Here is a 25356-nt window from a genome sequence, read left to right as displayed (position 1 = left end):
AACAGCAGAAAAAGAGAGATTGTGATAAAGTCCAACAGCAATTTGTCCAATTCTTCCAACTTAAAATCTGACAGCCTAACAATTACTCAGAGGAAGTAAGGAGTTAGTAGTAGGTCATTTCTATGGCTCATAAGCTTTTAGAGGTACCAGGTTTTTGTAATTTTTAACTTGGTTTATATTACTGTGATAGCAATCTGCAGTCAACCTCAGAAGATGCAATCATTTTACTGTGCTGGGCAGCCGTCCACCAGCTCCTCAGGCACTGCTAGGAACAGGCTGAATGTCCTTACAAAACAATCTCAGGATTCTTCACAGCAGCTGTCAGCAGTGATGCAAGATTTATTAACAAGACAAGATTTAATTGAATTCAGTATGCTACTCAATAATGCAACCACTGTATCATCCGTTCTGGCATTTAATTTCACATTAAATTGATGTTATTCTTAAATATTTTTTCAGTGTGCCACACAATATGGCACAGGAATAATGACCATAAAAGCTGTCTGGAAGTGGGTTTCACCTCCCCTCTGGAAGTTTCTGGGGTTTTGTTTGTTTTGAGGATTTTTATTTGGTTGGTTTGGGTTTTTTTTCTGTTTGGGTTAGGTTTTTTAGTTTTGGAGGGGGGTGGAGGGTTGTTGGGAGAGAGTAGTTTATTTTTTTTTTAATTGAGGCTATTTCACTGATTGCCTCAGTTTCCAATATAGCTTTGCAAACAGTTAAGTCAGTATTGCTGAGGGATGGCACAGGGCTGGTAACAGTGGCAGGGAGGGGACTCGGAGAAGCAGGGGCTGTTTTTCCCAAACAGATGTTGCAGCACCCCTTCTGAGGCACCATCATTTTGGTGACCCATTTGTGTCATTTTTGACAAAGTGCTGATACATTCACTTGCTTGGCTAAGACTGGGGGGAGAAACCAAACCAACCCAAACACATGATCATTTCTGCTTTTTGTCAGACACTTTGTCATTTTAATACAACATTCATGTTCTACAGCTTTAGTGGAAAACACGAGAGGGACAGAAAGAAGAGCTGGAGTAAGTGACTGGTCAGAAGAATTCAGCTACAGATATGACCTCTGTTCAACCACTGGTCAAAACCACCTCATTACACTTGGCTCTTTCCTCTCCTCTTTGTTCACAGGATCACCGTGGGTCATCTGGTCCCACCTTCCTGCTCAAGCAGGGTCATCCCAGAGCACACAGCACAGGATTGTGTCCAGAGGGTTCTGAAATATCTCCAGTGAGGGAGACGCCACAGTCTCTCTGGACAGTCTGTCCAGAGCTCAGTCACTGCACAGCAAAGAAATTCTTCCTCATGTTCAGGTGGAACTTCTGGGCATCAGTTTCTGCTTGTTCCTCCTGCCCCATTGCTGGGCACCACCAGCTGCTGTTGGGATCTCCCTTTCTTGTACAGCACCAAACCACCCACCCACAGCAGGGTTTGGAACCAAACCATTCCACCTGGGAGACAGAAACTGTGCTCCTCCTACTTGCATTTCCCCAACTCCCTTCTGCATTTTTTGCAGACCGCTGACAAGAGCCACCTACATTGCAAAATTAGTAACCCCAAATAGACGTGAAAAAATTCAGCTGATTCATAAGAGTCTTAACAGTAGGTGTTCTTCACTAATCGTATATATTGTATATAGTTGTTTTCAGAGAGACAGAAGCATAAATAGTGCAGGATGTCTCATTTAGCATGGGTTGATGTAAGAGAAACCAGGAACAACACTGAATTTGCAAGAAAACCTGTGTCTTGCTAGATTTCCTGAATAAAGGAACTCTGATAAGTATATAAATTTTGAAGGTTTATCTGGACAGATCCATTAAAAATGGGACTTAATCTTTCTGAGCAGGAAGTCTCTTCAGAAGGTATTCCAGAACCTACAGGTTCAGGTACTTGAGATAGTGGGATTACTCATTAGAAATATGCCTGCACTGAAGGAATATGTAATAAAAACAAAAGCAATCACTTACTAAAAAAACCCCAAACTAATAATGCGATTGACAAGGGAAGTATTTAAAAAATCACGTTTGTCCTCTTTTTTGTATAGGAAACAACTATAACCTGAACAGGACCAATACAAATTTCTTCAAACTGTACCCTGGTCCCTTTTTATACAGGTTATCCTTGAGAAGAAACATATCCATGCACTTTCTAACCTTTACGTCTTTAAAACAGTGCCAGTTGCATCATTACTTTCATGGTCTCTAGACAAGACTCCAGTAGCCTGGATGCCTACATGTAAGCATCTGAGTTCATCAGGGGATGTGGGTATTTTGGATTTAGAGGAAGGATTGTCAGAGGAACTTCTCACTGATACTGAGAAGCCACTGGACAAGTATTTTGTTATGTGAAGATCTGAATTCACTGTTACCAGTGAAATTTTGTGTATCCATTAGAGGCAGGAAAAGAACCAAGGATATCAAGGCTTTGGAAAACATTACAGATGCTCAGTGAACCTTCCTTTTGTGGCCCAAATTCCCAAGAAACTTTTGTCCCATTGAGACCAATGGCAATTTCCTTCCTCTCACTCAGCTTTCAGTTTGGGATTACATATCCATGGAGAAAAACACTGCTTTAACTTTCCTCACAAGTGTAAACCACCACAGGACTCATTTACAGACAAAAAAAATACCCAAACCAAAACACCATTAAAGAAGAATGCACAAACTGACTTCAGTAGCATGGAGTGTATTTATACAAATACACAACTGCCAACTTCCAAACAGAAACCAAACCAAATCTTGAGAACCTGTAAGAAGGGAAATTCTCCCAACCATTCCTAGGGATTTCCTCTTTTACAGGTTCCCAACTGAAGCGCAGCTGAAGGGGGAAGCAAGGAAAAATGAACTTACAGGCGGGGTTAGCTTTGGATTTTAGGAATGTCAAGCTGATGATAGAAATTACTTGTCTTCCTCACATTATCCTGGTGGTTGCAGCTCTGTGAGAGGCCTGATCCAGTTCTTATTGACATGGAGAAGACACAGTGGAGCACAAGCCCCTAAAGAAAATCTAAACATAATCTGCCCCTTGATAATAGCAAACTTAAGAAAATAAAAACCAGCAAACAAAAAAAAGTACCTTTCAGTTTGGTGTTTTGCTTATCTTCCAGTCACACATGATGATCACTTTTACTTTGAGTACAACCCTGTCTGTTTCGTACTCATTGTGTCCAATACATCAAATTAATGGAATGCCACCTCATTTTGGGAACATTCAAAAATATAAGAGCGTTGTCGTATAGCAACTAAGTGTTCAGATTCCAGCATGATATTTTATTTCATTTGAAATACCCTGACTCACCCATTGCTGTAAGGGAATCCTGAACTGCTTAGACAAGGATGGAGAACTGTCATTTATTGTGTTTAGTAAGTGCCAAGATGGAGTTTCTTGAGCCAGGCTTTGACTCTGCCACACCCAGTGTCTCAAAGCTGTTTCTGCTGTTTGCACCTTTAAAACTCTCATCTGTGCACCATTACAAGATTTGGTATCTACCATTACCTGTGCAAAATACCTGATTTTAAAAGTGGCTGATGTTGTAAGAAATGGACAGGGAAGATACAACCAAAATAGTGTTTTAGATTGGTTATTGAAGATTTTGTCTTTTTTAGACCTCCACATACATGTTAACAAAAAGCAGCCTACACAACCATTGAGGCTTTTAAAATAATTCCTAAATACTTCATCAAAAAGATTTATGTATGAAACACTAAATTAAATCCAGTATGAACATGTGACATCCTCTGTTCTTGGAGAAAAACAAAAATACCAGATAATAAAGTATTTTGGATAATACTGGATTCTGTCCCAGGATTTACAAAAGTTAACAAGATATCCATTCACCAGGTTTGCTGAGCATCAGGATTGCCTCTTTTCAAATGTTTACACAAAACCCTCCTAATTTTGCTCAGAGCTGGTTTAGAAATATGATTTGTTTTTCATTTCCCAGCCAGAAAACCAGCAGGCTACAAAGATATCAGCCCAGCAAACTAATATTAAGTCAATATATATAAAAACACCATAGAAACAAAAAGATGGATTTTTTTTTTCCTCCTCTTTACAGCATTTGTCAATTTCTATTAGGTTACAACTGTCAAGCTGAAGACAAGTTAATATATACACAGTATTTTATCATCAGCTTCTCAATAGAGAAGAACTTCTCAAATTCCTGCATGGAAACACATGCAAGAAATTTCAGTTTCTCTGCACTGTTTGGAAGAGCAGAGATCCTTGTTCAGTATAATGTCCTGTCAAACAGGTGATTTCTTTGAAAGGTGGCAAATCAGAAGCTGCCATATCTGGTTCCTAGGGAGAGGACAGACATTCACCTAAAACTATTACCATAAATGAAAGCATTTCCACATTTGGAATGCACACTAAAGACACAACCAAAGGTGCTGGAGGTGGGAGGTACAGGCACAATTGAAAAAAATATGTAAAAAAACCTACCAACAGTTGCACTGTAAAGGAACCACCTCCTGGACAAGTATAATTTTTCAGAGTATTTATTTCTCCAAGTCAGCAGAAACTGTCATTTAGTATGACATAGATATATATACAGCAAACCCAGGATACAGATCTAACAGCCATTTCTTCTACTGGTAGAGCTTCAGCAAAGAGGTCCCTGTGTTCATGCTGGCATGCAGAGAACTGGTCTCTCTTACACAGCAAATCTACAGAACATCCAAAAATGCCCTGCTTTCTGAATCTCATGAAACAGCTTAGAATACAGTTAAGGTTATGACACAGATTCATGGTTTTCCATGTTTGGACTGAATTGCTGACATGCTGCTGCACAGGGATGGATATTACTGCTTACCTGGTGACTATGTGGACTTCTTATGACCATTAATTACCACTTAACTCCCAGATGAATTCCAGCATTAAGCCTTTCAAAGACAATCCAGGTTTTAAACTCATGCTATGCAAGGACAGAGAGGGCAATAGACAAAAATGACTACATGATTCAAGCAAGACAGAACAATAAAAATTAAGGTCTATAACCAAAGAACTTAGCCTTGATTTTTAAAACTTCCATTAAAAACTGAATTTTTTTCTTAATAATGACTCATTTCCTAGACTAGTTCACTCCCCTTACTAACCAAAGCTAGAAAAGTATTTCTGAGATTAAAGAGCAATTTTTTCTTCAACATAGTGATAAACAGCATCTGGATGATTTTTTTTCCTATTTTCAGTAACAATTCTACCCATGTGTTGGTTTTCCTTATTATCAGAAAAGGATTTGCCTTTTTTTTTTGTGGGGAAGAAAACCCCAAAACCATGGGGTCTAGATCAGCTTCCCCACTTTCTTGACCACCATATGCTGTCAAAACACAGATCATTATACAACATCCATCAGATCTTTAACGTGGGTAGTACAAAGAACACGTAAATTGCAGGTCATTTTACTACAAACTCCTGGACAATGGAAAAGGCACTGCTGAAGTACAAAAATGAAGCACTACAGGAGTTTTTGTTCCAAGTACCAAGAAAATAGTTTAGTAATTAAAGATCTTCTTTTCTTGGAGTAAAAGAAAACAGCAAGGAAAACAAATGCTGAGAAAGTGTTAATGAAACTGCTTTCTCCCTAACTGACCTATTGCCAGATTTTACTGGTTTATGCTGCTTTCCCTCATATGTCAAATAGCCACATATTTCAGGCAGGTTGACTAAAATTTGGCAAGATAGCTACAACACAAGTCTTAAATTTAAGTTTTGTAGGACACAGAATGGCATCCTGTGGGTTCTGTTGGTCAGCCTGCTTTGTTCATTGCTGTCTTTCAATACGTACACGCTGTCACATGAATCCAAGATTGTCTCAACACATTTTGCCTGCTCTGCTGCAAAAGGACTTTCCTCATAGTCAAACATCTCCTGCATTATTGGGAGCATAATGTTGACTCCACACCTCAAAATCCTTTCTTAAAGACCAGCATGAGATCACACGTGGCTCCTCAGCTTCTTCAGACTCTTGGGTAAGGGGATGACCACTGCCCTCACTTGCTTAGCTGGTCAGGAATGAAAACCAAACCAATTTCAACTGATATACCCAGCTTCAAATACCAGTTTTTCCTGGGATGGATCTTGCTGCAGGTGATTACAAGTATGCCTGGACTACAGAAGACCATATTTCAGCTGTATCCAACAGCTGTATCCAACTTATCTACTGCTCCTTCAAATTTGCTATGTGACTTGGAAGCGACAGCAAACAAACAAACAAACCAACAAATAAGGGCATCTGGAAATTCAATCCCAGAAATTCAGACAGGGTTAAGAGAGGCACTGACAATACTAGAGAAATAACTCAGCTATTGTGACTTCAGGTACAAACAAGTTTCAGCTGGACTAGGACTCTGCTTCTACAGTCTCCTGAACTGCTCTGTGGCTTAGCAATCCCTCTCTTCCACTGAGAAATGGTTTTGTCTACTCTCCGCTGATTTATACTCAGAATACTGCAAAGTGGAAACTTCACACCTGGGAGTCAAGATCCACAGAAACAATCTGCATTGAAATCCCACAATTATGGCACTTTCCAAACAGTCAGACTCCTGGCACTGATTCTGGCACCTGAGGAAACTCTGCCAAGAAAATCCATGACAGAGAAGCCATGAACAATACAAATGAACACAGATGTTTGATCACAGTGTTTCTACTATTAACAGACTATGGCCCATTCCCAGAACCAAAAATAACTTGGGTTTTACCTGGATTCCAGACTTGCAAGTCCTTTAAACACAAATGTCTGTCTCTTTTATCAATGCTCTCAACAAACTGACTGCTGACTCTTTTATGAAGAAATGAAACATCATCAAACCCCGATGCTTTCTTTGGTTCTTCCTGCATTTGCATCAGAAAGCAGAGCTACATTGCAAGAGTCAGCTTTTAAGAGCAGCATGGACACACTACTCTGAGTCTTCATTTGCATTATTTAAGACTTCATCTTGACCAGATCGCCATTCCTGCCACTGTCTCTGCACCATCAGGACCAGAAAACATGTGATGATCCACCTGAAAAACATCACTGACAGGTTAGTCTAATACTTACAAAGGCTGAAACATGCTTCAGTGTCGTAAACATGACCAGAGAGTAGCAATTAAAGGAGAACCAGCAAGCAGCAGCATCCACTGAATAGACTGGTCTTTGACCATGCTCACTGAATTCCCAAAGTCACTGAATTCCCAAAGGCAGCTAATGGCTTTATTTTTGCTTTAGAGCACCTGGTAATCATCAAACAGGAAATTCAAATGGGAAAAGCCAGCCCAGACGTGGAGCTTCAGCCAGACACCAGAGAAGTGATGCAATGCTGTTACAGAAGGCTCTTCTGATCCATTTCCAGTAAACTGGGGATGAGCTGTGCCCTCACACACGCACATCAGGACCTCAGTGGAACCAAGATCAAATGATTTGCCAACACCTAACTTAAAAAATCTAAAGCCTCCTGGCTGTGTGGTACTGTGAAGAGAAACATGGTCCTTTGGACTCCTGGTTGAGCTGGGCAAGGTGGAGGAACCCAAGGATTGTGCAGAGGCAGAGAGGTGTGGATGTCCCGTTCCTGGAAGTGTTCAACGCGAGGCTGGATGGGACTGAGCAACCTGGTCTAGTAGAAGGTGTCCCTGTCCACAGCAGGGGGCTGGAACGAGATCATCTTTTAGGTCCCTAAAGGCAGTCTATGATGCTCAGGTAATGCTTCATCTACAAGTCGGGCTGGAGCTGCTCTAAGATGTATGAAGCAGGGAAAGCAAGCAGCAACCCCCCTTTCAGCGCCTCAAGAAATTCAGAGTTTTACTCACAAGCGAGGCGTGCCCAGAAGCCCGAATTCCCAGGTGTTGCCATTTCCATCCTTCGCGCTTTTCCCACCGCTCCAGTCGGGGCCGGGCTGTGCCCTCCCCGCCCTCACGCCCTGAGGCCCTCGAGGCATCGCGAGATTTGCCCTGCGTCTCGCGCGAAGCGCGCGCGGCGGCACGCGCCACGTGACAGCCGCGGGGGCGCGCGCGCGCGTGCCGGCAGGGGCCGCTCCACCTGTCACGGGCTCCCAGGGGAGGTGGGGGGCGTGGGCGAAACCAACGGCGGGGGTGGCCGCCGCCCTTCCGTGCGAGCGTTACCCGCTACCCAAGCATCTTCCACGCAGCCCCGTTCGGCCCCGTCCGTCCTCCGGGAAGCATTTATTTTCCGTTTCTGCCAAGAGCGCCACGCCCGAAGCGGGGAGGGGCGGGGGGTGCGAGCGTGCCTGCTGCCCCCCGCCGGTGGGACATGGCGCCTTCCTCGGTGGCGTCCACTCCTCCAGCCCGGAGCCCCCGTTACGCAACTCCACCCGTGAACGCAGCCCTCCCTCGTTCCTCCTCCTCTTCCCACCCCAGCGCCCGCCACTCCCGACATCTCCCCCTCCCCCGCCGTCCGCTCTTAAAGGCGCATCCCACCCTGCTGGCGCTCGCTAATCGAAAAGCTCCCCTGACTGACGGTTCACTCGACCTATCACAAGCGGCTGCTCCCCGAAACCCCACCCCCTTATCAAGTGCTGACCAATGGCGCGAGGCAGACGGGGGAGGCGGGCAGCGAGGGCCAACCAAACCGGAGCGCAGCGGCGGCGGAGCGCAATGACTGACGTAAGTCAACAAAGGTCACGTGGGGTGCGGCGGCGGCGCCGATTGGCTGCGCCGACGCGGGCGGGCGGGGCGGGACGGGGGGGTCGCGGTGGCGGCGCGCGGGGTCCGCGGTGTGACACAATTACAACAACTTTGGGCAGCGGCTCCGGGGAAGTTTGTACGGGCGGCAAAACACACCCCGAGCCGCAGGGCGGGCGGGGAGGGGCCCCCAGCTCCCCGTCACCCCGGCGCCCCGCGCCGCCGGCGGCGAGCGGCGATGTAAACACCGCTCCGCCGCCATCCGCAGCCGCCGCCTCCTCCTCCCCCGAGTCTCCAGCGCTGGGGCTCCCTCCCCCTCCTTCTCTCCCTCCCTCCCTCCCTCCTCCTCCGAGCAGCGGGGCTTCCCCCCGCCTCCCTCCCTCCCTCTCCCCTCCCTCCCCCTCCCTGCCGGCTGTTGTTGTTGTAATAAAAGTTGTGGTGTGTGTGTGTGTCGGGCACCCCGCCCCGCCCGGCGCTGGGGGGTGTTGGGGGCGCGCAGGGAGGGGGGGGTGCGATCCGCGAGTTAATTACGCTGCGTTTCCATGAAATCGTGCGGAGTGTCGCTCGCCGCCGCCGCCTCTACTGCTCCTTTCGGTGATGAGGAAAAGAAAATGGCGGCGGGGAAAGCGAGCGGCCAGAGCGAGGAGGACTTCGCCAGCTTGACAGCCCAGGAGAGAGAAGCCCTATCCGGCCTCGACAGGTACCCGCTCCCCACTGCGCCCCGGCCGCCTCCGTGTCCCGGCTCGGCCCGCGCTCCCTCCGTGTCCCCCCGCTCCCCTGCCCGCGGCTCCCCGTGCGCCGCCGCTCCCGGGCCGCGCTCTGCCCTCGCCCGCCCGCCGCGCTGACTCTCGCTAACGCCGGTGCCTCTCTCTCCCCTCCCTCCCGCCTGCTCCCCTCCTCGCAGCCGGCTCTTCGGATTTCTGAGGCTTCATGAAGATGGCGCCAGAACGAAGGCCTTGCTGTTAAAGGTAAGCGCGAGGGTGGATGTGGAGCGGGGATGGGGGGGAGGGGGGAAAACGGGGGATGGGGAGCGAGGCGGCCCCGCCGCCCCTTCCCTCGGGACCCCCGGGCCCGCACGGTGAGTGTGTACAGGGGGTGTGCGGGGGGCACCGCCGCCTCCGCTGGGTCTGCGCGCGTTGCTGCTGCCTTTGCCCCTTTCCTTTTCACCACCGCCTCCCCCCCCTCCTCCATTCTCCCCGAGCGGGACGAGGGGAGCGTGGCCATGTGGGTCCCCGTCCAGCCCTGGGACGGGAAAGTGGCGGAACCCGGGGCCGGGAGCGGACGGGCCCGGGGAGGGGGCGCGGGGGCGGAGGGGGGGGAGGCGGAGGACGAGGAGGAGGAGGCGGCAGCGGGGGGAGAGCGAGGGAGGGAGGGCGCGCTCGGCGCTGCTGACGTTGCCGCTCCCCGGACCCTCCCTCACCTCCCTGGGGTGGTTTTCGCCCCCAGCCGCCGGAGCGGAGCCGGGGCCGGAGCCTGCGGGGAGCACGGGGTCCGGGGCGGGCGCGGCGCCGAGCGGCTCCCGGAGCCCGTCAGAGTGACTTGTTTACTCTGCGGGCCCCGCTGCCTCCATCCAGTGTGCCCGCTCCTCACCGAGCCCCGCGTCCCGCCCGCCGTCCCGGCTTGACAGGGAGCGAGGCGTCCCGCGGGCTGCTGCTGCCCGGCCCGGTGTCCGGAGAGAGGTGTTGGTCTCTGTGGAAAGTTGTTGGCCCTGTCATTTACTTAAGTAATGGCTGCTCCTGTCGGCCCAAGATGGCCGGACAGGGAGGAGAAAGAGAAGGGGGGGGAGGTAAACATGAAACAAACACCGGGAGCGAATATGGGGAGCGTGGAGCCCCCGGTGAAGGCTGAGGGAAACTCTCCTGCGCATCCCAAGTTCCTTCTGGGCGCTTTCCTGCTGCTTTGCAGCGCCGGTGCCCTCCTTATCAACCTGTAGCACGTTCTGCTGCCCATCCGTGAGCTGCTGACAAAGGCTGTGCGGGCCGAGTGTGTGCCAGCTGTGCTTAAAACACCAAACGCCAGGGAAACATTCGGGTAACAGAATAAGTGGAAGTGTTTTTAAAATGCCACACGGCTGAAGTAGAGGGGACAGTGCTACTCTGGTTCCTGCTTCCTGGCTTGTTCCTGTCAGTAGTCTGGCGTTTGACACTGCTCGTCCCATTGTTGTGCCCGGGCTGTACCGTGGAGAATTTTTTTTTTTCTGCTGCTGGTTTTGGTTGATCTGAAGATTTGACTCTGAAGCGTGTTGAATTGGATAGCCGAGGCCTGCGCTTGTGTTTGGGTGTTTATTTCTGGCAGGATTGGAAAAGCTCAATGTCAGGACATGGGGGAGGGATGGAAGGAAAGCAAGTACACTTTCCTTTGTGCTTATATTTAAAAAAAAAAAAATCTCGCGGTTTCCTTTCGATTTTCAGAGTTATTTATAAGAGCACTTCTTCCCATTAATCAAAAAGGTAGGGGAGTGACATGTCAAACCAGTTAAATAATGTACGTTAACTGTTGGTGGACCAGAACTCGCGGCTCCTGCTGAGGCTATCGGAAATATTAGACCGAATCCCGTATGGGATAGAGGTTAAGGACACCAGATAGAAAATAAAAGCTTCACATCTAATTAGATCATCTGTCTGATGAAATCCCTGGTTTAAGTTTTATTTTGCATACTGTAAAAGTAAGTGGTGCAAGGAGCAATTCAGCCTATTAGTTGAGTTTTGTGCCTTTCTTATGTATAAAGCTTTTTTTAAAATGCCAGTCAATTGTGATTTTAGTATATACAATCTGAAGTTACGGGGCATTTTGATGGTGTTGAAACACGTTTTCAGAAATATCTGTATTTTCTTTTACTGTATTGAGCTGCAAATTCATGCAGTGAATACTAAAAAAATCCCCAAGCATGTATTTTGCTGTTTCACCTCAGTTTTCAGATGGTGTTTTGTACGTTTATGAATTGCACAGTAACTTACAAAGCATGTTCTTTGTAAAACTTGTCTCTGAGAAAGGTAGATTATTTAAGGAAATAGAAAGATTAAAACGTTGCTGTTCAGCACAGAGATGTTTGAGAGGAATTTCTTGGTTTGAGCCAGTTTCGGTTTTGTTTGTGCTTTTTACTTTGAAGGAACGTGCTTGTGTTTCTGTTAGCGATAAGAAGTTGCTATTTTTAAGGTATTTTCTGCTTCATTCCTGTTCTGTGTGTGTGAAGCTTTATGCAATTTGTGCTCTGTTGAGGGCTTTAGAACAATTAATCTAGCAGACCACTTTAATTCAATGTAGCAGTTATTTTTATAGTAGAAACTGTGGCCGAATATATGTGCAGTTAATTAATAGGTTTTTCAGTGATAGCAACAAAATGTTTCCTTTTGTGTATGGAGCAACAACAGCTAACAAAGACCCTAGACTCCATAATTATGAAATCCTGACTGACTGATTTAAGAATCTACGAGGCAGTGCATTACAGTGTGAGATTTATGTGCAACTGTAGCAGGTAAGGAAAACCATTGAGTCTCGTTTCCAGAGGAATCCTTCACAATGGCAGAAATTTCAGTGCTCCCCTCGATGTGAGAGGAGCACACCCGCAAGTGAACCTTTTCCAGAGGCTGCCGGGCTGTAGCAGCCAGTGCTCCATGGGGCCTGGCAGGGCTCCCTGCTTACCTGTGGTTGAGGTGGCAGGAGCAGGGTACCTGTCTGGGGAGGCTCATGGAAGGTTTTGGGTTGCAAGTATTTGGGGAACAGCTCCTTTTTCTGCCTGGGTGCTTGTGCAGCAGGAGGAGTCTGTTCTGGGCTTAAATTTGGTGCCTGGGCGCAAGAAGACACTCCTTGTTTTTGGTGGGGTTCACTAAGGTGTGCATTGGCTTGGAGGGGATTGCAGGAGGCCTTTGCAGTGGGAATTTTGGTTTAACAAAGCCACACCCTGATAGGATTTTACAATAAGAAAGCTGGGATCTCTTTGGGGGATGGAGGAAGCTTTGTATCTAGAGCTTTAATTCAGTTGTGGGTTCTATTCATGCTCCAGGTCTGCAGTCTCCCGTTTTTGGTGGTTTTACTTTGTAGGATGTATGGGCTGTAGTATCGTGAACTAAGCCAAACTGTGCTGCTGGGTGTAGCAAATCAAAAGGGCAGATAAGACTTGAGATCTGTACAATTTTATGAATTGTTGAAGGTATAGACTAAGGGCCAGGAATATTGTAATGTTGCCCCATGTATTGGATATGTGATAAGCCAAAAGAAACTTTCCTGTAATGCTGTACGCACTGTGAGTATGTGTGACAAAGGAATGAAATTTTTTGTTGCCAGAAATTTTGCGTTTATATTGCAGAGAAAGGAGGTTGAAAATCATAGTTTGCAGTTACTGTGGTTTTGGGGAAGAGGGGAGGGAAATTAAGAGATCACCTTTCAAACTGGTTGAAATGCTGGAAATCCAACGTAGTCAGTCCTGTGTTGGAGAAAGTGCTCACTGTTATGCTTCTGTAGTTGACAAGAACATTAACATGAAGGAGGAAAAAAAAAGCCCAAAACAAAAACCCTGCTGGTGTCTTGATGTCTCTTTCTCCCAGGAAGGCATTCTGGGCAGGAGGTGAAGCTTAAAGATTACTTTGGGGGGGAGGGCGAGGATATCCATTGTACTGGAAGTGAATTGCAAAGCATTTCCTTTTTTTTTTTTTTTTTTCCCTTTTGTATTTTGTTTTTTATTTTTGATGATGTTTCCAGTGTTTAGCCAAAGTTGACTTGATTGCAGTGACAAACCATCGTTTCATAAGCTGTAATTGGCATCTATACAGATGTAGGTTGATGTAGCTGGTCCGATGTATTGGGTATAAGATGCTTGTTAATTCCTATTCATTGAGTTTAATCAGTTTGTCATATCCTGTGGACAAAATCTGAAGCATGTTTCCATTTAAAAGTATTGATGTTGAAGTCGATTCAGAGGGATGAAGTAGTTCCTCACAATATGCCATGTTTTAGTCAGTGTTACCTCTCATGGTTTTGCAGCCCTTTTGTTTTCAAGATGATTTTAAAAATGGTATTTCCTTTGTGTAAAGGCCACATGTGTTGACAAAATTAACAGTGTGCTTGTCTGTGCTTTTATGAGGCTTACAGAATAAGTGCACAGTGACAATATTCTTTCATTTTTCTTACAATTGTAGTGTTGCTTGTTGAAAAATAGTTTCTTACAGTGTGAATTAGTATATGTTGGCTTCGTCCTTTCAGTGTTGACATTAACGTTAACTTCCTACTAATCCATAATAAAATATCCTCAGTTTTATTTATAACAAACCGATTGAAAAATAATTATGCAAGAAAACATTTTAGCAGGTTAGTCTCAGTGCAGTGAAGTGGTTTTGTTTTTTTTAATAACTGGAAACATTTTGGCTTGATTTATTTTCATCAAAACAAAGAAATTTTGCTTGAAAAAGAATTAAGAATGTTTGTCTTATATAATGGCAGTACTGGGAATTGAGAATCTGGAAATTGGTACCAGGAGACATTTGCAAGGCATTCCAGGAAGTGGGCAGCCTCTCCAATTTCTGTAAATTTATATCTGAGTTGTTCCTTTATGTTTGGGTTCTCTTTAATTTTTTTAATACATTGTGCATTTTCTATTACTGGTTTATTATCTAGTGTACTGTCTGTCCTGTGGAGCAAGTTGAAGTTGGATAAAATTTTGTAAATTGTGTTATGGGTGGGACTGGTTTTGTAGGGTTTTTTGAAGCAGTCACTTTCTGTAAGTATGTTTATTGGGTAATTTTAACTGAGATATAGATTTCTTTAAGATCAGTATATTTTTTTTGTATGCAGTTTGGCCTTTGTATTAATAGGGTGTAGCTTTCTAGGATCCAATTAAGGTGTAGTGAGTGACACATTCTATAGTTCATGATTGTACTATGTTTATACTTGGAAATTCCAGCCAGAGTGTATATAAAGGTTCTGTATCCTGGTATTTGGTTATAGGTTTGCAGTATTTGTACTTCATCCAGTTTTAAAACCAACTTTTTTTTAAATGGATGTTACACAGTACTGTAAGTATGAAATACTTAGCATGTGTTGATACTTTCTCAACTAGTGTTTGAGACTTATTTTTTTTAAATAGTGGGATTTTATTGCTCTAGACATATATCCCTGAATGTTTTGGCTGTTCCTTAAGTGTAAAGTACAGTGTTGGTACTAGTTTCTGAAGGCAAGAAAATTGATGAAGTCAGAAACATTACACTTGTCATTTTAATGTGTTAATGAAGAGAGAAGGATGGATCTCATGTCCACAAACAGAATGCTTTTGTAGAGGTGTAATTAGGATTGCAGGACACTTAGTGTGTTGGCATTTGCATTTCAGCAAGTTTTATCTTCACTGTCAGGTAGCTATTAATAGGGAATATATTGTAAGATTTTTTTTTTTTTTTTTGTTAAATGCATGTTACATACTGTAGCTTTTAAGTCTACATCTACATCTGCTGAGTCCGGAGGCTGAAGTGGTTCCATTCCCTAAGTGGTACATGTGCATCAAGCAAGTTAAGGTAATTTATGCCCTACTGACTTTAGTAATCAAATAGTCAAGGTGGGCAGTGGTTCAGGATGGAGAAGAGAGGGAAATGCTGCTGTACTTTAGCAGCTGAGGAATAGATGTTCTGGTAAATTATTTAACTTTCGAAAGTGTGAAGAAAAACTGTGGCAAGGGTGGGACACAACTGTTTTCATCCCATTCCAGTAATGAAACCATTAATCCTTTTGTGCATCATGCTACTTGTAGCCTCTTGCTTTCGTATTTTTCTCTAGGTGAAGCCAGGTACAGTATGTGAAGAAGGAATAGGCAACCTAAAGCTTTGTTCTGTGCATGGTATTACTCAGGTGTGCTTTCAGCATGGCTCTGTGCCTCTTGCCAGCCTGCATGGCTGTTTGTTCACTGTAGTGGGTTGAGTGGACTTGGTAATTATAGAGGTAAAACTATCTGCAAATGTTGATACCATCTGAAGTAAGTGTTGAAAGCATCTTCTGAAAGCTGTGCCATATGTTTGTTATACCATTTTAGAAAAGAGTAGATGTTTCATGCTTGGATAGCTTGGTGCGTGTAGAAGCATTTGTTTTCATTACATTAGTGAGATGATACAAAATTAAAGAGAGTCATGGAAAATGTTTATGGCTATAAAGTGACTTTTTCCTGATTAACACTTGTCACAAGACTTTCCAGTGCCAGAATTATATGCCATGGCCCACTGTTGTTCTTTATCCCACTGACAATTAGGCAAGCTTATGTTCTGCGGTGAAATTACATTCTGGTTTCCAGCCTTACAGATTCATTAATTAAACTTAAGGTTATTCTCAGATTACTGAAAAAACAGTTTGTCTTGGTCCTCACCTGGTAAATTTTTGGGTAATTGGAGGGATTTTGCTGTACTTTCAGCAGTCTGAAAGGGAAGGAAATGTGTATATTTTTAGTTGGAGAATATTTAAATAGTTTTGTAAAAACTAGATATTGCTTAGAGTGCTTGGATGAGCTTCTGCAGAAATTAATTAAGGAGATAGGTTGTGAGTATGAGGTGAGTGCAGACCTGAGTTGGGTGGCAGGTCTAGTATTGGATCAGGTAATTCCAGGAGCTGAATTACTGTCCTGCTCATTCTGAATGCAGATAGGTATATGGATACAACTTCAGACCTTTAGTGCCGTGCCTACCTTGTGTTTTACATTAAAAAGTCATGTTACTTTTTTTTTTTTTTTAACCCCTTTTCTTGGCAAAGTCCTGTAGCTGTGGTGTTTGAAATCTGATGTTTGAGTAATGTGTTTTCACAATTAAACATTGAATTGATGCTTATTAAACTTGATGTGTCATTATAGAGACCAGTTGACACTTTGTGGAAGATGTTAGCAATGTTAATCTTGTAGAATGCTTATTTGTAGTTAAAACCAGACAAAATTTAAATCAGTGGGTCTTCTATGGAGCCCTGTGAAGGTTTCCAGGATTTGTGTAGATGCACCTGAGAGGATAAGCTTAGTACCTTACAAAACATTTTGGTATGAGTGAAGAAAGGAATTTGGTTTAATGTAGTTCAGTCTGAGTTTGTTGGACAAGGGAAATTCAGTAAAGCAAGAAAAAATACTTAAATATTTATTACATGTTTCTGCTTTATGGATAGGCAGACCAAAGAAATAGCTACAGTATAATTCCTCTGTGGAAAAGCTCTTTTCAAGACTGGCCTGTTGAAATAGGGGTCTGTTCAAAGCTTGTTTTCAAGATGAGTTCTACTGATACTGTCACAAGTAGATTGGGCCATTTGATAGTTGGCTTGTGGCCATTCTAAAGTTTGTTGAATGGTGCATTTCTAAAATGAGCCTCTGTCAGTTTCGCAGTGGTTCAGGTATTATTCTTGATACTGAATATTATTCTTTGTATTTAAAGAATCATAGGAAGGTATTCCTTATGTACCTAAAATACCATGTTAATGAATTGAACCCCCATTAAGCATATTTGTGAGTTGAAGAATAATGTTTATTAGATACTTTAACTTCAGAGCGTGAGAGGATGCAGGGATCACCATCAGAACTGTATTGGCAAATTACCTTCCCTTATGGTTCTTGGATTTGCTATGTAGTGTTCATGGCAGGAGCTTATTTAATTAAGATGTAGAATTAAGAACTCATTTACAGTTTTGTAAAGGGAGTGACTAAAAGTGTGTGATGAATTACAAACAGAACACTGTATGTCTGCATATGAATTTCTTTTGTGGTAAGTTGTTAAATTAATTGTTGTTTGTTAAAATGGCTTTAAGTAATTTCCTTTTCTCACAGTGGCATTTGAGGATTATGATTCACTTCTCAATATTGATTGGTTATTAGTCTAGAGCAGACTGAATTGTGAATGTGCTTTTCATTAAATTTCTGCTTCCATTTTGAGAATTTAAAATTCTGAATAATTTGAGTATCATTTGCAGCAATAGACAAAAAATCCAGTACAACAGCTTTTAAAATAGAGCCATGAGATGTATTTTTTTTTTTGGTCAGTATTCTGTTGCTTCCACTCTATTTGCCATTTTAACTTTTTATTTAAGCTGTGTTTTCATTATCTTATGATTTGAAAACTTACTTTTATAGGGATACAGAGTAGAATAATGAATTGAAGTTAAGGTTTTATTTTTAGGTATTTTTCTTCTAGGTAACAGAATTTTAAGTACTCTCTGTTGCTTCTCATATGTTTCAGTGAAACCATTTTTGGGCCTGTGTGATGAACCAGGCTGCAGAACTGTTTCAGTTCAAAAATAACCCAGTAAAAATAGAAAACTCACTAGTTTTAAATAACCACTATTGAGGGTTAGTACTAAGAAGTTTCAGAAATTCGAAGAGCCAGCTTCTGGTTGCTCAGAACTGACTTGGGAGGGATTCCATGGGAAGATTCCATAGTGCATAAAAGAGCTAGTGAGTGCTGGGAGTTCTTGCAGAATGCTCTTCTGGAAGCATGAAACCAGTTAATCACCTTTAAATGGAAGTAGGTAGTACCCTTGACTTAGCTGCAAGCTCCTGAGTCTGCTCAAAACCAAAAGAGGAGTGTACCAGAGATGGAAAAATGAACAAACACCCACTGAGAGCTACAAGGGCATTGCCAGAGCATGCAGAGGTGCAGTGAGAAAAGTAAAAGCTCAACTGGAATTGAAATTGGCTTGAGATGTCAAAAACCACAGGAAAGGATTATTCAGGAGCATAAACAATGAGGACAAACAGAGGAAAATGCTGGCCCACTATTGAACAAGAGAGGTGAATTAGTTGCCAACCAATTCTGAAAAGCCAGAGGTTCTCTGCATTTCTTTCACCTCTGTCTTTACCAGCACTCTTGGGCCCCAGAGCTTGGGAACAAAAATCCAGTTTTATGCACAGATCTACTATCTTTGTAGGAATTATTGGGGTGTAAACTATTACAGGAACTTGACTCCTAGAAATTACCCATCTGAAGGTGTTAAGAGATGGCTGGATACTGCTGGGAGGCTGATTCTGTACTCTTTGGGAAGTCATGGACATTGGGGAATGTTCCAGAAGATTGGGAGAAGGCTCATGTTGCCTCATCTTCAAGAAGGGTTTAAAGAAGAATGCAGGAAATTATCAGCCCATCAGTCTTACCTCAGTCCCAGGGAAAGTTATGGTATGAATCCTGATGAAGCACGATTGGAAAAAGCTGGCATGGATACACCAAGGGCAAATCATTCCTGGCAAACCTGATTGCCTCCTAGCATAAAGTAATCTGCTTGGCGTATATGGAACTAGCGGTGGACATTGTCTTCCTGGATTTCAAGTCTTTCCATGCTGTTTCCCACAGCCTCTTCCTAGAGAAACCAATGTGTTATGTTCCAGACAAGGGATCTGTGGCTGGCTGGGAGCTGGCTGATGGGCACCACTCGGAGCAGGGTGGGAAATGCTCCTTCTCAAACTGTCTGCCTGTCACAAGTGGGGTCTCCAGGGATTGATACTGGGCCACTGTTTAATACCATCATAACTGACCTGGATGGTGGGATCAAGTGCACTCTCATGAATTTTGCTGATGGTACCAGACTGAGAGGGGAAATGAACCTGCAGAAAGGTTAGCCACCCTGGAGAAAGTCCTGGATGGGCTGGAAGAATGGTCTGATGAGAACCTTATGAAGTTCAGCAAGGACATTGTAAGGTGTTACATATGGGAGAACATGATCCAGGAGTACAGCACCATCTGAGATCTTCTTGTCTGGGAAGCAACTCTGTGGAAATGGACCTGGGGGTAGATTTAACTCAGTAAAAATGACCAAAAAAAACCCAATTGCATGCTGCTGTGGCACAGGGAGACAGTGGGATGCTGGATTGCACCAGTAAAGACAAAGGAGTTACCATTGAACTCTGCTTAGTGCTGGTCAAGCCACACCTGGAATATTTGTGTGCAGTTTTGGTGCCTGCTAAACAAAAAAGATGTGGTCAGACTGGAGAGGGTCCAGAGAAGGGCTGCAAAGATGATCAAAGAACTGAGAGGCTGAATTGTGAGTGGCTGAGATATCCTGGTTTGTTCAGCCTTGCAGAAAGAAGGCTTTGGGGGAGATGTTACCAGCATGTTTCAGTACTTAAAGGGTGCTTACAAAGAAGATGGAGACTCCATTTTTACAAGGAGTTACATTGGTAAGACAGGATTTAATGGGTACAAGTTACTCCCGGGGACTAACTTCTATTGAACACAAGAAACGCTCATGAAGAGAACAGTCAACTATTAGAATAATCTCTCCAGGGCAGTGGTGGGTTCTCCAGTGCTGGACACTTCCAAAATGCAGCTGGACAGTGCGCTGGGCTATCTTGTCTAGCCTGTGCTTTTGCCAGGAATTGTTGGATCAGATGATTTTTTCATGTTAAAGGAGATGCTGCTGCCTGGGAATGGTGAGAATTCACACCATTTAGGGAGTCACACACACCTTACCCAAGAGTTTAACAGCTAGGTCTGGACTCCCTTTGCAGCAGGAATGTCCAGTGATCTGGTGGATGGGTGCTCCTTCCAACTCCTTGCTCCTACAGACTCTTGGACACGCTTTCTCCTTTGAGCTTGACCTTGAGTTCCCTGCAGCAAAGACTCAGGCATTGGGTTTGTAAAAATATATAATTTAATAGAGTGGCGCAGCAGCAGGTCTTGAGTTGGGTGCCTGCAGAGGGGAACCCAGAAGAAGGAAATCCTTGGGCTTTTATAACATTTTTGTACCCTTACATTGAGGTATTCTCTGATTCTGTGAATGTAGTTCATTTTGAAGGCTTAAAGAGCTGTGCACGTCCTTTGAGAGAGATATTTGGGAGGCTAGGGTGGGTCCTGGTTAGTGTGACGCTGTTTCTGTAAGAACTATTTATCAAACTACTGCTTCTTTATTTTCTTATGGAGAATAGAATTATTGGTATTTTGGAAGCACAGGTTGCCAGGACTAGATTATATAGAATTCTAGGAACATAGAATGGTTTGGGTTGGAGGGAGTCTTTAATATTATGCCGTTACTCTGCTGCTGTAGGCAGGGACATCTGCCATTAGACCAGGTTGCTTAAAGCCCCATGCAGTCTGTCCTTGGACACTTCCAGGGATGGAACATCCACAACTTCTCTTTTTTCATGGAGAGGAGGGATGGAATGAGTGCAGTGACTTGGCTTCCTCACTCTGCCTGAAGGAAGACCCAATATTTAGTGAAGTTACACTGCTTCAAGCAGATGTGGGACAGATTCAGATCTGAGCGTTTGTGCAGCAGCAAGAATGCCAAAGTGTATCTCCAAAGGACTGTATAGGAGAAAACTCTGAATGAAGGAAAGATCCTGAGGGATCTAGGTTGAGTGCTTCATGAATTATGTTTGAACCTGTGACTACTAAAAATCAGGCCACCATTTGATTTTAGGGAAGTGGAGAAATGAAGCTGCCTTTTGGGAAGGTTTTTCAGAAAATAGTGTTATAATAAGATATTTTCAGTTAAAGGAAGTAGAAGATAGGTTGAGGATACTTAGATTGGATGTGAGGAGGAGTAGGAAATGAAGGAATTGAATGGGTGACCTAGTGATGCAGACCATTTCAGGGGTGAGGAGAATGGCAGTGTGAATTACAGTGTTTTCTTTCTTTCTGACAGCTACCTGAATCTTGCGCTTGGTTACCGTCTAAACATTACTGCTAACTTAAGTTAGCATTTAAGTGTCTTATGGTGCTGGGGCCCACCTCAAAGTATTTTATAACCAGGGTAAATGGAACAAAACAGAGAACAAAATTGCAGAGTTTGTGTAGGGTGTAAAAGAACTTGGTAAGAGTTTTATGCTCTAAGTTCTGAGTATAACAGAACTCTTCAATTTTTGAACTGAAAGTAAGATGTTGGCTGTGTTTTCTATGTCTTTATCTTAGACTCCTGCTTCCCTTTTTCTTCTTTATCCCTCAAGGAAGGGAAGAGTAAAGAAACTTCTGCTTCTTTCCTCGAGGTGAAAATGAAGCCAAGAACTCTCATGTGTCTGTTCCCATGTCATGTTTTGCTGTCTTTGAAGGATAAAGAAAGCTGAGCAAAGTGTGGAAGATACAGATGGATATGTTGAAAGGGCAAGAAATAGTTTAAAGTGTGGAACTGAAAGCCTGTGTAAGGGAGAATGATGCTGATCTAGAGAATTTTAACAGTACAGTTTAATACAACAAAGTGTAGAAAGAGTCTAAGATAAAGTGGAAGGATAAGAAAAATGGAGAACATCCATTATATAACATCATAAAGCATGTCTCTCTGGCAAGAGAGAAAAAGTGGAATGATACTGGGAAGAATAAAGAGCTGCAAAAATTAGGTACATTGGGTGGTAAACTTTAATGGAGCTTCTGGGCATGTTACAGATATAGTAACTAAGGGTAGATTTTACACACCATGGTTCTCAAAGCTTTGTTTGTTCTTAGTCTCTGGTGTGGTGCACAGAAATGTATTGTTTTCCGAGTATTTTTAATTTCTCCTGGGTTTTAATGGCTGGAAGGGCAGAGCCTTTGAATTTGTGATTTTGTTAATACTTGAATACTGTAAGTTTGCAAGAGTGGGAGACGACAAAATTCTGAAGGACTATCAGATTTCAAGTGCTATCTGTTTAAATTATCAACAAATTAGGCTTTTTTGCTACTTTAAAAAATGGGTTTTACTTGCTTTTAAGCAGAAATGAGTGTTCATTTGGCCCTTAATTCAGAGGAAAGGGTGAGAATAATTTTTATAATTTCTGAAAAATAAATTGATAGTAAGAAACTGAACCATGAATATCCTGAGCTGGAAGGGACCCACAGGAATCACTGAAGTCAGCTCCTGGCCCCACACAGAACACCAGAAATCCTACTCTGCCTGAGCATAGATCCACATCCTATCTTTAGTATAGGAGCACATGGAATTTAACTAACAAGTTCTGGTTTTGTACTTGTACTACTTAACTGTGTGGAGGAAATTAATAGTTGAAATGGCTTTAATGGCTCTTCTGGTTCTATATGGGAAGGATTTGGAGGTGTTCATGCTTACAGTAGAGTTAACTTTTGTTTCCTAAGATGAGATCCCAGAAACTCATCAGAGTCCATGTTAACTAACGATCAGAATTAGCTCTCATTTTCTACCTTTAAAGGTCTCTGTTTACTTACAAGTTCATGTGTTAAAAATTTATTACTTCCGACAGTTTTCTGGGATTAGTTATATTCTGTCTGTCTTGGCTGAATTGGTGGGATTTTTTTTCTCTGCAGAGTCTCAGTACAAGTAATATTTACAGGTTTATTTGCTATAAATAATTTGAAAGAAGTATTAATAGTTGAATGGAAGCCTAGAAAGGAGATAATTTCTATGTTAGAAAAGGAGGAGAGCGTGGCAGAAGCTGGTATTTTGGAAGCACAGGTTGCCAGGACTAGATTATATAGAATCCTAGGAACATAGAATGGTTTAGATGGAGGCAGATGTATTTGGAACAGGTGGAAGATTGTGTAAGGGATCCTTAGGTAATTGTGGACGGTGGGGATATGATCATTGCGTAGGACTGTGATGCCTGATCTTGGAGATTGTCTGCAGTTAATCTGTGAGTGTAGATACGTTCAAACTCTGTGAGAAACAATGTGGAATTAGAATGTTGCGGTCTGTTTATTCCCTGCCAATAAAAATGCTGTCATCTTAAATTGTGTTTTCCTTTGAGTTGATTTTTTTTCATGGTGGTGGCTTGTTTTTAGCCTTTGAATGGTAGAATGTTTTCCTGTAGTGCCAGTTGCAAACTTGCAGCTTGCCCTCATTGTGGCCAAAAATCTGAGAACAATGACGACTCCATTATGTGCAGTGAGAAAGGAACGTTTGTACTACTTGCTTTTAATTGCTAATTAAGCCAAGTCCTCGGTAGTTTGAAGGAATGGAATAGTTTATGCCTTCCACTGTAAGCCACTATTTGCTACTTGGTTGTGGAGAATGATGGAAGGGGTGATCTTTATGATGATTTCTGGATGAAAGTGAAAATGTCTAAGAGCAGTCATTTTTCACAAGGAGCTCTCAGGATTCAGGGAATGTGTGGTGTCTGTGGATCTGAGGAGCAGCTTTGGACTTCTGTGCTGCTGGAGAATGTCACCTGCCCCATCCTCAGCACTCTGGGTTTTGCTTGACTGCTCTGCTTCAGTTTTTGTATTCAGTTTAAAGGTAATTTCAGTTCTTCCAGACAAGCAGCTTGTTTATATTTTGAGATGATTTTAATTTGTTCTTGATTATTATTTTTTTTTTTTTAAGGTCAGAGAATTAAGCTACCTTGATAGAGTACAGCACTGGTTCCCAGTGCATTAGAACTCATTGACTTTAAAGTAAATACTTCAGCAAATGTAGGTAGGGATTTTCTTACTCCAGGAAACTCTGCTTCCAGAGGGATTGGTAGGCAGATAGGCAGATTTACCAACTGAAACAGGAAAACGGGTTTCAACTACAGGTCATTTCACAACTTTTTCCTGAGGGCTTTCTCACTTCCACAGCCAGAACTCAAAAATGGAACAAACTGATTTAGAGCAATTCATTAATGAGTAGCTTAAGGTCTGTCAGGCTTCAGACAGCTGGAAAGGAGAAGGAACACATTCTTGCTCCAGTGGCTTCATTTTCATGATTTTTCTGCAGTATTTGAGATCCTTTCCAGATTCTTTTTGTGTCATGGCTGAAACGAACTCATTCTCATAAGGAGATTACCTGTTTCATTTGGCACCTTGTTTGTCAGTGATTTCTTTTGCTAAATAAAAAAACCCAAAAACTATGGGGTAGTACTTACTGGTGCCTAGGTTTAAGAAGGACTGTGCTGTCAAATTTGGACAACCTCTTGGTGTTGGTGTTCCCAGGTGGATCTCAGGCTCTGCTGCTGTACCTGTGCTGGCATTTCCCCTGCTGGCATTTTCTCTGTTGGCATCACTGCACCATCACCTGCAGTGTCAGAATCAAACCCCCTTAGAGCTCTGTGCTGCTGCTGTAGTTGAAGGGTTGTACCAAGGTGTGTGATTTTTTTCTTACCCTCAGGTCTGAACGTGGTAGAGCTGGTTTTTGTGAAGCAGCAGTGGTGTCTACAGCTGGAGCCTTTGTGTGCTGTTGGGACGCTACTTGTGGGAAATGAGTTTTGTGGATGAAAACTGCAGTGTGAGTGGAATGACCAGTGTTAATTTGGTGGCAGGTAGAAGAACATTATTAAACAGCAGGTGCATTTGTAAGGTGATGCAGCATTTATGTCACTTGATAGCGCTCGTTAAATAGGTAATTCATTTGTATAGAAGAAATGCGCATTTTTCCTAGAAATTAACAAACAGGTACTGAATGGGTGGGGGAAGATACTGTGATACTCCTTCTCCTTCCACAGTCAGATAAGGGAGTAAAATTAATTTAGTTGCTACTTCTGAATAGTTCTGGTTCTTAGTGTAAATCTGAGTTCTGTTACTTCCTGAAATGCACATTTGAAGTGAAATGTGGCATTTTCTTCCTGCATATAAATCAGAATCTTGGCATTTGATTATGCCTTTGGTTGGACCTCTTGCTTTGCTGGAATTTAAAAGGAAGATTGCCTTAGTTTTGGAGAAGGAGTACCTCTTGGGAGGCACAGTTGCACAGCACTTGGGGATTCAGCTGAAATAAAGGGTCGAGTTCCTGTTGCCATGTGGTATTTACTGTAGAAGAGTGCTCATTGGGTTGTACCTACATATCTGCATGAAGCTGTAAATCTCTGTGAGTCATTTTGTCTTTGACAAAAGCTCCATTGCTAGTGTAATGTTGCTCTCCTAACCCCTCCAGCAAGTTAACA

The 25356-nt window shown here is 43.2% G+C and overlaps 2 protein-coding genes across 17 annotated transcripts in view; one reads left to right on the top strand and one right to left on the bottom strand.

Moving 5' to 3' along the window:
- The window catches only part of FUNDC1 (FUN14 domain containing 1), a 45716-nt gene extending 37425 nt beyond the window's left edge, over nucleotides 1–8291 (bottom strand). The window contains exons 1-2 of the mRNA XM_088051435.1: nucleotides 7794–8291; nucleotides 6707–7010 (exon numbers count right to left, since the gene is read on the bottom strand). Of these exons, the coding sequence (XP_087907561.1) occupies nucleotides 6707–6851 (145 nt within the window). The 5' untranslated portion in view covers nucleotides 6852–7010; nucleotides 7794–8291. The remainder of the gene's footprint in view (nucleotides 1–6706; nucleotides 7011–7793) is intronic.
- A 739-nt stretch (nucleotides 8292–9030) lies between these two features.
- KDM6A (lysine demethylase 6A) overlaps nucleotides 9031–25356 on the top strand; it is a 149605-nt gene continuing 133279 nt past the window's right edge. For all 16 annotated transcript variants that reach the window (XM_005526512.3, XM_088051717.1, XM_005526511.3 and 13 more), the window contains exons 1-2: nucleotides 9031–9324; nucleotides 9529–9592. In XM_005526512.3, coding sequence (XP_005526569.2) covers nucleotides 9167–9324; nucleotides 9529–9592 — 222 coding nt within the window. In that variant the 5' untranslated portion in view covers nucleotides 9031–9166. The remainder of the gene's footprint in view (nucleotides 9325–9528; nucleotides 9593–25356) is intronic.

The sequence above is a fragment of the Pseudopodoces humilis genome, chromosome 2 (genome assembly GCF_049639895.1).
Source record: "Pseudopodoces humilis isolate 2021_Gansu_Grassland_sample_001 chromosome 2, ASM4963989v1, whole genome shotgun sequence".
In the NCBI taxonomy this organism is placed as follows: Eukaryota; Metazoa; Chordata; class Aves; order Passeriformes; family Paridae; genus Pseudopodoces; species Pseudopodoces humilis.
The sequence above is the reverse complement of the archived record's forward strand: the minus strand, read 5'-3'. Positions and strand labels throughout refer to the sequence as shown.